Below are 13452 nucleotides of genomic sequence, written 5' to 3' on the forward strand. Positions count from 1 at the left end.
TAAGTTACCATTGGATGACGCTATGACCAGTGTGCCCAAAAACATAATGTGATCTCCCTTGGCATTTTTAATGAAAAGCTTCCCTTTATTGACAAACAAATGCCAATGAGAACATCACCTTCCCAGCACTGGTAATAATTACTCAGTCATAAAGTCTTTTCACATCAACACCTAAATACTGGCCAGCTGTAAATGTGATCTCATTTTTGAGAGGCCATTGTTAGTCACCCATTTGAATATCAGTCGATGCATCAATGTCATACCAAAAAACAGTCTTTACAGCTGTGTAAAAACAAACATTGATTTTAAAAAATACGTCATTCTGACCACCATCAAAGACTAAAACAATACCCATTAAAAACTGAATAAGAATATGATTCACAAGTTTAAATTCCCATGTAATCATATCGAAAACCAGGATACATTAATGATAATGTGAAAAAAGTGCTAGAATTTATACCAGCAATGCAGGGGAGAGGGATGTGGATTCAAACGTGCGGCTCCATGGTTACACTCATCATTATTTTGATGTACTCCCCTCCCTGACTGTCATTTGAGACACAGTCAAAAACCAAATGGGTCAGAATAAACAAAACTATGCTCTTAACAGTCAATATGTATGTGTGTGTTATGGGTTTAAAGATGATATTTTCCTTCCCTGACTAAAACAGCAATACTTGTTAATCAATCTCCAATGAATCAGAGATATGAGAGGCTATAAAAACGTATCTGCTTAGCAATCAATCTTGATCTCATGTGAAAAGCTCTCTTATTGCCTTGCTGCTGCTGCATTAACCTGCAGCTCACTGACATGGGCTGGTATTGAGCTTTACAGTGGGAGGGAGGACCCCACTTCTCTGTGGGACTGACCCAGTCAATCACTAATAAACTGCCCTGAAGGATTGCGCCATGACCTCCTGTGAGTGATGCGCAGTCAATACACGCTTCAATAGAAAATGGGCAGCTGCTGAAAATCATCTGGTCAAAGGTAAGTGAGAGGGGGGTGAAACATGGAGCTGAATGAGAAGCGGTGGACAAATTAAGGTTGTTCAACAGACTGGAAATCAGATAAAGAGACAGATAATGTGAAAGATGACCAATACAATCCTAAAAGCATTTTTTTTTTTTAAATGGGTGACCATCCATCCTGTGCAAGAAACCTGACTGGACAGTAATCTTAAACTAAACCCTGATCACCATGAATCTTAGAACAAAAACTAGCACATTGTTAAGGTTACGTTGGACTAAAAGCCCACGTGTGTATGAAGGACAGACTGAAAGGATGTCTTGGAAAAGTCTACCCCCTGGTGGCATACTAGAGCACTGCTCTTAAAGCCTGGGATGAGCTGATTTGATCAAAGAAATTAGAAGATGGACGCATTCTGTGATTCACACACATCAAAATGCATCATTTTTATCTCTAATTTGTGCTGCATGAGACAAGCATTCAATGGATGACAGACCTCTGATCTCTTGTGGCCAATTTCAATATTGCTACGCAAACACTATGTGTGTATTTTAATGCATCATTAAACACAGTTCATGAATTTAAAAAAGCAGTTTAATGCTGAACATCAGGAAATTTAATGATTGTGATTCACGCTGTCAAACCTAAGCCGCGTGTGTGCGTGCGTGTGTGTGTGTGACATGCGTAACAGTTGCACGTCTTATTCTTTCATCCTTTTTGAGATAAAGACTTAAATTCCTGTAGTCAGCAGAGCGACGGTGTTACAAGTAAAGACGGAGGTGCTCGGACGGAGTTTATACTACAAGGCAGATAATATTTAATATCATTTTACAGAGGAGCAGCAAAGAGACAATCTTGCATGAACGCTATAGCATGGTTTTGCATGAGACCTTGCATCAGACAGATTGTACAGTGCAGCTGTTTAGCCGCTAGCCAGAAAGCAGCCATGCAGAAGATAGGTGAAGGGGAAAAAAGGGCAGAACAGCAGAGTAACAGAAGGCGGGTGGAGGGACAAATCCAGGCATGAATGACAGGAGAGCTCTATTGTCACAACAGACTGCTGTGTGAAAGCGCAAGCACAAAGCAAACAGCCAGGCAAAGAAAAGACAAGCATTTGTAGCTGGCTCGAGGAGGATCATAGTCTTGAAGGCCTTAAATATCCTGAGGCTGAGCAACACAAATGATGGAGAGCGCTGTCTTTTCCGTCAGAGAGGCTACACGTCCAAATGGTTTCGCAAAACTTAACAAAACATATTTTTTTCCTCTCTAATAATCATAAAAATGACTGAATGATGAGCTTCTCACTAAGCCGTTGTAATCATAACACAGCGATTCGCCGTTTAAAATCCATGATAGGATTAGCGTGTCTTGTATGATGTAAGCAAATATAGAAATTCCAGAATCATGTATAGAAAGAATATTTAAGCATGAGTCAGCTAAGCACTGGAGAGAAAAGTTTAAATGTTGCACATCATTCCATTGTGAACAGTTTATCCTGGAAAAGCCTGGAAATGAATGCATTAGCTAACATCAGTAATGTCTTGTGATGTGAGCGTTATTATATAATATTGCTGCTGATAAACATATCCTCATATCTGTTTTTATTTTTGCCAGAGGAACAAAATGTTCTGGAGATGCATCTTTTTCTGATGCACTCCTCTGTGCTGTTGCTTTTCCCACTGCCACTGGCAAAGGCAGGGGCTTATTATGGGCTGTTTCAAACCACAGATGCATCAACACAAGCAACTCTACCCACCCCCCTGAGGAAACTTTAACTCAGTGAGATGTGCCCCCAAGAGCCAAGCAGCTCCCATTGGTTTGATAATCCTTACCCATGGCTGACAGACCCATCAGCTCCAGCTGCAAATGTCCAGCTGCTGGTGCTTCAGAATGCAAATGACAGGCTTGGAGCTTCTTAGCTCAGCCACGTTTGAGCTATTTTGGAAAATGTCACTGTCACATTGGTGGGAAAAAAGCTGATCTGTTTCTGCAGCTCATAAACTGTCAACACACCTCAATGAGCTGATTCTTGGGCCAATATTTTCTATTGGTTCATGGTCTATAAATCATTCTATATGATGTTGCACCATGATTTGTTCTATTTAAGTCTATTCCTCTCGGAGTACGTGTATGACGGGAAATAGTAGGCTGTTAATGTCTAGTATTCCATCTAAGTCATTAGGGGAAGACCGACGAGTTATTCACAGAGGGGAGTGATAAAACATTAAAACTTTATCACATAATGACCTAATGCAAATTTTTAAATTGCAGGAAAGCATAATATTTATTCAAGATTAAATTTGTGTATCATTTTAAATTCAACATTGTGGCACTGCAGATGTCCTGCCCACACATAATTTTGAACAGAATCTTTGTGGGCAAACCTATAAAAAAAAATACACCACCATCCTTAAAATATGATTTTCAAATGAAAATTTTTTAGGATGTAAATCATGCACATCCAGTCAGTTGATTTGGTGCAGGACAAAAGGGTAGAGCATAAAAATGGAATCAGTACACTGAAAATTGAAAAACAGCCGATAGATGATGAAATATAGTGCAGCCCTAGTTTATCAATAACGTCCAGTCCTTGGTATTATAATGACCATGCTGCTTCAATGGCAACAGTAACAGAATGACTGCAGTTATTTATGACAGGGAACAGTTAGAAAATCAACAAAATCAAAGGCTTATTATGATGACAGATCTGTACATACAGTATACTCAGACATCCATACATTCAACATGTCTCCATGCTTCAAATAATGGCTCACTTCCAGCTCTGTAGCATTTTGGCCGCATCCACTGATTTTATGTAAACTGACAGTCAGCGTGCTCGCTGCCAGCCAATGTGCTGGCATTGCATTGCATTGCAGTTGTTGCCTTACACAATAACGGCATGCATCCTGCCTTCTCCAAGTAGGGAGCACATTCAGAGCACATTTACAGCTATTTTGTCTTTCTGCATCCTCTCTCAGGATGCAGGCCGAGCACACGCTGCTGTCAAAGGCTCAAAGTGGAAGAATGTGCTGTCAGCTCTGGTGACGCAGTGCCTTTTTCATCAGTGCTGGCGTCACTTAAGCAGGAGCACCGCATTAACAATCTCTCAGCCAATGATGGGAAATGGGTATTCCTGCTGTATAGGCTGCGCAGCACCAATGCTCTAAGAGAATGCAAACTATCTGAATGAAGGACAAAGCCTATGGATGTTTATTATGTCCATTCAATGTTAGGAGTGCTAAAGACAGAAAATCCATTATTATTCCTAGAAATAATCCAAACCTCCTGCACAGCAGAGACAAACGAGATAAAGCATTTGTTGTCCAAAATGGAGACTCTCCATATGGTATTCTAAAAATAAGTATATCATTAGAAAGCCATTTGTCTTTTTTTGGGCACAAGTCAAATTGGTAGACAGCTACGCCAAATACTGATGAAAAATGCTATCATTCCATTATCATTTAAACATAATACCATCTCACACCACTAAATGAATGACTTTGTTTTGTGTATCTTCCTGGTGGTCTTCATGTGGACCATTAAACTGTATGACAGCCAATTCACTAAATTCCTAGTCATTAACACATTATCTACATGATCATAACAGAGTCAATTTGCATCCGGACCTTTAAGAACAACTAATAAATATCACATCAGCTTGTCCCACTGTGCTAAACGGAACAAAATGCACTTACATCTTTATTTATATTTTACAGTTCAACCTTAGGCGACCTCTGCATTCCCTTCAGGCCAGAATGGTGAAGTGTAGCATGTAGGCCAAGAGAGCCTCCAGCTATGCCCAGGACGTCCTGCTTGTAGTCCACCAGTGCTGTAGGCACAAAATTAAAATTCCACAGGAACAGAGGGCCAGCCAGCGATGATGAAATTATATCTACAAAAGAACAGACTCATCTTGCTCCAGCTCCTCATTAAAAGAGTATTGGCCAGACACGCTGAGCCTTGGTCTGTTTGACAAAAAGTCAGGCCAACACATTAGTGTCAATCTGCAGCACATCTCACATGTCCCCCACCAACTACGGCGTTTGTTTCACAAAGTCATCCAATTGCACCTTTTTGAGCCCAGCCTTGCCATGTGACCTGTTGTGGTTAAAGCTGGGCTAAAGCTGCAAGGACACAGGGGAGTAAGAAATCCATTGCTTAGAGCAGAAAAGGAGAGGTATTTTTTTAATCCAGCATGTAATAAAATTATAATCACTGGGAGTCTCAAGGAACTTGAGAGTCTGAGGAATGTACTCATGCGTGAATGTGTGCTGCACACATGGAAACAAGACAAGCCACAACGGCAGATTGCCTGTGAAGGACTCAGTGGAGGCCCATGAAGGTCTCATATTCATTAAAATGACTGATGTATGGTATTAGATTATGACATGGCAGGGTAAATCGCTTCAACGTTCCTCACTGGCTGGGAACTATGTGTGGAAAATGCAAGCGCTCACATACATGGTTACGCTTGCAGGGTTGTAAAGGAATCAGATCGTTGAAGCAAGCTGCACTCTAAATGAATGTGCCTGTCATGGTTAATAAGGTAACAGACGATTTATTCAGCTATACACTGCAGGTGGGGTGCACTATACTGCAAAACCAAAAATGAAATCTCTAACCAACATCCTAAAAACCAAAAACTGTAACTATGTCCAGTTTACATTCAAGTAGATTTGATATACTGAATTAGAGGTACAAGCGTTCCACTAACACAATGTAAGACTCCCAAAAATAACAGCTCAGACTCAAATAATGTGGCAAAGAGCAATTCCATACATGTACACAATGTACCCATCACACATAAGAACACACTCACGCCCATAAATAAACAGCAGGAGCTGTGAGGAACTCATGTGCCCGGAAAGAGCTGTCAAAGCCTCATCCACAAATGACTCATTTTTCACAGCCACCGGAGGCTCCAAAACTGGTGCCCACATGACTCTGTTTTGGTTTCTATCGTAATATTGGTGGGCTTACAAATACTGATACATAGTTAGTATGAAGACACATGGCTAAATTCAATCTGAAATCATTTCACACGGGCAAAGGTTCCACCTCACTGCCCCTCCCCAGGAGAGAAATGCTGTTTACTAAGAACACAGGAAGAGAACATGAGAGCACAGAGGAAGGTCTGGATGCATACGTGACTCAGCAGAGACACCAGCGAGAATAGAGAATATTTCCCACCAACACCCACCAGTCTGGTGTCTCCATGAATGAGAGCTACAACTGGGCAGAAGAGCCTGTCTGCCAGTATTTACACTGAACATGCTACTCACATGTCATAGAGCCGGTAGCCCATGGCGGAGCCTGGTCTGCTTGAGTGGGACCCAGGATCCCGCGTTCGCCTGGGGTCTGTGCTGCTCACCACGGCACGCCACACGCTTGGTTTGTCCATCGTGCCTGTATGCTGGTCAATGGGACTCGATGGTGGTACGGCGTGCGCACAGGCTCACTCACATTCACTCTCCCTCTCTCTCCCAGTCACAAACACTGCCAGAATCCAGTGTGTGATGTAACTAGGAGCATCCAAGAGGCTGACTGTTGATGGGGGGGGGGGGGGGGGGGGTGTAAGGGGCTGGTGATGGTGTCTGTTACAGTGATGCAAAGCCTCTGTTTAAAGCATGTGGGACAGTGGGTATCTGTTTCTGGTTCCAGTTGGGAGAGCCATTCCCACATAAGAGCCAGAGGACATTGCTCAGAGAAAAGCCACTGGGAGATTTGACTTGCTCTTAGGAACATAAATGCATCGGCATAAGCCTTTCCTCTCTACCCTCTTATCCCCTCTCAGTAGTACAGTCCTCATCAAGGCCACACCATTGGCTCCTTGGTCTCCATAGAAACAGGAGGATGTGTCAGAGGTAGGGCTCATTATCATGCCTTTTCTCTCCCCTCCCTCCCATTTTGTTTTCACTCCCTCTCTCTTCTCCTTATATCTGTCTCCTTCCCATTTCTCTTCTTTCTCACATAACACCCCACCCCACCCCCCACCTCTCCATCTTTCTCTCTTCTGGAATCAATGTACTTCTCTGTAGTGTCTTTCAAAACAGACAAGGCTTTCCAGTCCAAAGAGTACAGGTGCAAAGATGCTGCATATGGTTAATCAATGTCTGCAAAAGGAAAGGAAAAGGATAGATCATGGAAGCTTTTGCAAATTTGACAAATAATCATCAGGAAAACAGGTAATTTTGGAAAGCTCGCAGTTACAAAGCCAGACAGACAAAGTTAGTGAAGAAGAAACTACGTAGCTTGCACAGACATTGCATCATGTACAAATGAAACCAAAACCAGAAATGGAGTGTTGAATATTAAATAGAAATAAGGTAGTATTATTGAAGTGGAAAATGGAAATTTGGCTATGAAAAAGGGCAACGTGAACACAGGTAGCGGACAATATACTGTTGCTCTTTCTAGACGGTTTGCTGCTTGCTCTGGTGAGTTTAGGTTCCTGCGTGAGGAAATGGATGGAAATTTTGTTGACACCCGCTCCAGGATAAGCAGGATAGTAGGTTGGAAAGTGTCTAGAGAAAGGCTCTCATCAGGACTTTTTAAAACCACACACACAGACACACACAGGTTGATTGCTCACAGTCTCCAGGGGAAGATTCATTACATCAAGGAGACTCGATGGCACACAACCCCATCAATGTATTGAGTGCTAATGCCAAGGTGACTAGTACTGTCAGACCTCTGTCATTTTGTTAATGAACTTGTGTAGTGGCTAATTGTATATGTACGTCATCTCGTTGCAATTACACTGCTTATGTACCCTCTAATTATCAAGAACAAGTGCTGTTCCCTCCGGCTCTGACATGCACTGTCTTCACTGTGCCTTCTGTGGTGAACTGGTAGCAAGCATGTGTGCGGCTACGTGATTCTGTAGACCTGTGAGTACAAACCTACAATAATATTTGGCTGCATATGTCCAAAGCAACATTTATCAACTGTTTCCAATCAGGGTGACTGCAACAAAATTTATTCCTCACAAAGACAAATGTTTTTGCTTTACGTAAAGAATATTGCTGCTTTCAGGCACTCCCTTTTGTGCTACCTCATTTCATCCATCATACAACAATTGTGTTGTAATCTCTCGTAGTATGCAATGACATCAAGTGTGAGTTTGAAAGAACAAGAAGATTTTTATGATCAAACATAAAAGCTTTAGATTTTTGTTCCCACGAGTGACACTGACTGACTATTCAAATTTCTCTCTTTTTTATGTCACTACAAAGTCCCATTGAGATTAAAAATCTCTTGTACAAGAGAATCCTGGCGATACAAAAATTATGGCATATTAAAAACAACACTTTAAAAATAGCAATACGATACACAAAAATTCAAAATTAATCTTTTTTTTATCAAAAACTTTTAACAATCTTTTTCCCCTATCTGTCTTTTCAATTATTATTCTGGGATGGCTTTTCCATCCCATATTTATTTTACTTTATATACATTATTCATCACACTGTCTTTATGTCTGATTATCAATGTTAAACTTATCACACTAATCCATCCATCTATCCAATTTCTTCCGCTTATCCTGTTAAGGGTCGCGGGGGGCTGGAGCCTATCCCAGCTGCCCTCGGGTGAGAGGTTGGGTTCACCCTGGACGGGTCTCCAGTCCATCGCAGGGCCAACACATATAGACAGACAACCATTCACACTCACAGTCACACCTACAGTCAATTTAGAGTATCAGTCAGCCTCGTCCCCTCTTGATGTCTTTGGACTGTGGGAAGAAGCTGGAGTACCAGAGAGAACCCACACAGGCACAGGGAGAACATGCAGACTCCACACAGAAAGATCCTGTGCTTGAGTTGGGGCTCGAACCTGGAACCTTCTTGTGCTAAACACTACATCAACTACTACTACGCCGCCCCTTATAACAACAACAATAATAATAATGATAATAATAATAATGATAATAACAATATTAATAATAATAATAATAATAAACCTTGGCTTCGTCATATCGAAATTCATGAATGAATATGAATATGTCTAATATTAAAACTGGTTTTGGTGCAGCTCTCAATGCATAGTATAAAAGTGCTGCCTTCCCCAGATCTGTTAAAACATGGGTGAGATCAAAAAGCAACCACTGGGAGGAGCATAGTTGCTAACTAACGACCAGAGCTCCTTTTTGGACAAATGAAAGATTGCAGTCATTAACTAGCAGGTCTGTGAACTCCTTATACCTTCACACATCTTAAATGTAGAATCAAAAGAAAACAAAACAGTTCAAGTGAGCCCAACAGTAAACTCTCTAAGAGCTTTGCATGTCATTCAGCCCCCAATGCGACTGTTATCCTGTTTCTTTCCTCAAATGTTGAGGGGGAGGGTTGTGACTGGGGTGAGTTCCATGGGTTTTACCTGAATCACGATGCACACACACAAACACACATAGACTGGAGAGCAGAGAGCAAGATGCTCTTTTGCTTTGACAAATAGCCATTACTTCAGGGTTTCAGCAATACAACTTTAAACACAAAAAAGAGCTGTCTTTGATGCTTCCACAGGTGCATCCTCAGAATAAAATCAGCACAAGGTTTGAAGTTGAAATTTAAATGTCATCATATTTTCTGCCCTCATGTGAGCCCTCGTGTGGCCCTGAACACCAAAACATACTGCTACGTAGCCTGTAGATGTAGAACTATTACATACGTTGGCCTGCCTGAGCCTCCAGCTGGCGAAGGTGTGAGAAACAGGCTGCAGCAGTCTGTGCAGCACACACAGAAACAGACACACATACAGAGCAGTGTATGCAAACACACACACACAAGCAGAGATAACAGTCACAGGACAAGCATGGTGATAATGTCCACCCTATTTGGCTCACATATGTCCTATTGAAGAAGCAGTGAACACAAGTTAGCAAGCTCATGTCCTCTGAATGCGTGGAGAGCACTTCAATACCACAGTGGAGGAGCAGCAATATGTCACGACTTCCTGGAGGCAGCTTCATTTGGTTTTACACTGTTGAGAGTTACAGTAAAATGGCTCAGGAATGGCTGAAATTAAATTAGACCTCAAGGTGTCAGCTGAACTCCACCTACTACATAATTATGAAAATAGTAAAAACTGGGGAAGGTGCTGTAAAGAGAAGGGAGGAGGGATGCAGGTTAGGTAAGTGTGAAAGAGTTTAGTAATTCATCATCTGACCAGGCAGAAACAGAATACGCCACAGAATCACCTCTTCACTCATCTGAAGAGACCAGACCAGAGGTTTCTGAAGTAACCCTTGTGTAAAATAGCTGGAATGTATGTGACCATTGACCAAGATTCAAGTGGATGCGAAAGAAATTTCATTGCAAAGGCTCAGCACAGAAATTTAGCAGCGGAATATATGGTGATATAAACATAAATATAAACAGCAGACAACAGCAACAGCAGAAATACAGACAGTCACAGCAGAAATATCAACAGTCAAAGATGTAAAGTGCAATGTGACATGATCAACATGAGGTGCAATAAAATAAAATAAAATAATAAAATAAGGTGCAGAATGCTTATGCTGATCATCCAGAGATGAAACTAATGTAAAGAGGGGTAAGGGGGCAACTTGCTCCAAGCTTTGGAAGCGTTCTACCATCTCAGAGCTACTGGCTACAGCCCTATTCATGTCTTCACCCTGCAACATATCACTTTTCCATAGTTCCACACAGTCTGTGAAACCTAGGAGGTGAAACATAATCACCCTCATGTGAAGGAGACTGTTGACAGTTGTCAGACAAAATGCAAGTTCTTGTGCATATTGGGTTGGCATGCAATGTAACATAATGACTGAGAGAAGCCTATTGTTAGCCACCTCTCACTGCTACCCAAAAATAGTGTATATGATATTTCTCAGTCAGAAAGCATTTAAAAATGAAAAATCTGCCAGTGCAGTATAAAAGCTGAATCACCCACCTCTGATTAGACGAGAGGCTGTTCTCTGCAGAGCCTGTAATACACATTTTGATAAAATTCTCACTGTAGAGAAGTCCAAAACAGCGGGTTCTAGGCTGATTTAAAATCTGTGGAGATATTTTCAACCCACAGCTTTTAGTTGAAGAGAAAAGTCTCCATTATAGTTCTCCATGTGTAATCTAGTATTTTCATATTATTTAGTTTACAGCGTGAAAATCATGTTTTAGTGTGCAGCACATGAATATGGTAGATGAATCAACTGATTAATGCATTATTTAACGAGAAGTTAATTATTTTTTACAGTACTTTTCAAGCCAAAATGTCAACAATTAATTGTTTCCAACTTATTGAATTAATTTTCACTGGCATGGAATATTTATTTGGTGGACAGTTGAGGATGTCACCTCTGAAAAATTTGATGGACATGTTCAGAATTATTTTTTTCACATTTTATCATCTAGATAACAATTTTTTTCATTGGAGCATTCAAAGAGCAGCATTATCAGTGTTGATGAAAACTAGTTTGTAGTTTCATTTAGCTCTGTACAAAAGCACAAGAAAAAATTAAAAAATACATATATATATTCAAGTTAATTGGAACTTAAAAAAGAATTTCCTGATGTCACTACTTTCTAGTGGAACTGGCTGTCAGTTTCCACACACTTTCTTTCGCTGGTATGCAGACAGATTTCAGAGACATAATAACTACTGAAGGTCACAAAACAAGAAGTTATGAACTTGCACTCACATCTCAAAACTGATGCAGCAATATCTATCTATCAAAGTGGATTGTGATTGTCCTCTCAGCTAACCTCCTTGGATCTTATCAAGTTTGCATGAGAAACTGAACGTTCAGCCTGGAGCGATTTGTACGTATCTGCACACTATGTAAAGGTAACGGAGTACTGGTGGAATAGTTTGTGACTGTATGATTAATTATTTTGTTCTCAGCTGAGATACTCTGCAGGGGTTCGTCTCCTCTCATGAGACTCTGGCCACTTCAAATGCTTCAGAGAGAGACCGAAAAAGATTTGGGGATGAGTGCATGAGGACAGTCACCACAGTAGTAAGAACTACACACCAGATGGTGGCAGTGTATCACCTCTTCTGCATGAACAACCATAATGTGATCAGCAGCATCACTCATGATGAGGAACATTTCCCTCGGGAGGTTTCCAGTCAGGCTGTATGTTACAGACCTGCTGAGTAAAAGCACATGTTGCACACTTTGTGACATTAATAAAACAAGGAGATTCCACATTCTAAAACAGAAGCTGCACTACATCCCAGGCTCCCAATAGAATGTGTTTCATGACTGCCAGAGCACGTTACCTGCAGTTATATCACTAACTAGCTCCTATTAAATATTCGCATATTCAGTTTTTAACCAGTCCAAACTCCTCTGTGACTGTGACCTCTCTGCTGCAAATGATGGTTTAGGTTTTTCCTGCTATTATCCCATGCAACAACAACAACACACAGCCTCTCTGTAGTTCTCTGGCTGAGGGTGCAGCGCGGTGCAAAGGCTCCCGCTGTCACTGACTTGGCCTTGAGCCCGACAACATCAGAGGCAAAAGACAGACGAGCTTTTCATTGCAGGCCAAACAAAGAGAAGTCTCATTGCCTCGTGCGACCTACAGAAAGAGCCATTACTTGACCCCTTAGGCCATTGATGAGGCTACAGATCAGACTTCTTGGTGTCTGATGGGAGATGCAGTTCTAGAACTCACCTGATATTTTTCTTTTTAGCCATATCATTGTCTATTATGTTATGTCCTCGGCTGCTCCCAAGATGACCACGTTTTACCTTTTACATACTCACAAATCTGTATCTTGGGACAATTTTTTCCCTCCTTTCTTCTTTGTGACTCCGGAATGCAGAAAGAGCCAGCAAAATATATTTAGCTAAAGAAACTTGGGTAGAACAGAACTATAGCTACAAAACTGCCCAAAAACATCTTTCTATAAACTTTCAAGGACATCATTTGGTACAACCCACGTCCTCTATCAAGCTGTATGATTAGTAGTCTACAAATACTCTGATTAGAGCTGAAACAAATTATAACTCTTCTGGTTCAGCGCTTGTTCACTGCCGCACCAAGCTCAACGGCCTAGGTCATTCAGTTCAACCAAACCTGAACCAGAGGGGTTATCGTCTGTATTTAACTCCATTTGTGCATTATAGAGGGATGGATAGAGGACACATTGATTGTGCATGATTATACACTTGAGAATTTGTAAACAGATTATTTTGAGCAGTTTTACAGTTGCTTTGTTGCTGTACGTGTTGTGAGCCATCAGTCGCTTCAAGATAAAAATATGTGGTTGCCTTAATTAGTCACAAGGATGTATCACATGATGGGATAAAACATTTCCAAGTTCAAGACACCTACTGTATTTGTGAGTACTTAACAGGCAAAAAACCCTTTTTGGATGAAGTATCACTATAATGGTCTCTGACTGAGGCGGTATAAAGAAGCAGAACAGCCTTTGTGTGAAATCAGGGTGTCAAAGGCAAATGAGAAGGTGATTTGTTTATGATTAACATATTAATATTCACCATCATAAAAAGA

At 41.1% G+C, this 13452-nt stretch overlaps 1 protein-coding gene across 6 annotated transcripts in view; it reads right to left on the minus strand.

Annotated features, from left to right (window-relative positions):
* The window catches only part of iqsec1a (IQ motif and Sec7 domain ArfGEF 1a), a 119811-nt gene that overhangs the window by 46625 nt on the left and 59734 nt on the right, over positions 1–13452 (minus strand). Inside the window, exon 1 of one of the 6 annotated variants that reach the window (XM_086213628.1) lies at positions 6250–6462. The exons of the other annotated variants lie outside the window; for them this stretch is intronic. Within the exon in view, the coding sequence (XP_086069754.1) occupies positions 6250–6368 (119 nt within the window). The 5' untranslated portion in view covers positions 6369–6462. Of the gene's footprint in view, positions 1–6249; positions 6463–13452 lie in introns of those variants that run through there. 6 annotated transcript variants of the gene reach the window in all.

This window comes from Aulostomus chinensis, chromosome 9, assembly GCF_037954235.1.
Source record: "Aulostomus chinensis isolate RoL2024-O1b breed Wild chromosome 9, RoL_Achi_v1.0, whole genome shotgun sequence".
Taxonomy (NCBI): domain Eukaryota; kingdom Metazoa; phylum Chordata; class Actinopteri; order Syngnathiformes; family Aulostomidae; genus Aulostomus; species Aulostomus chinensis.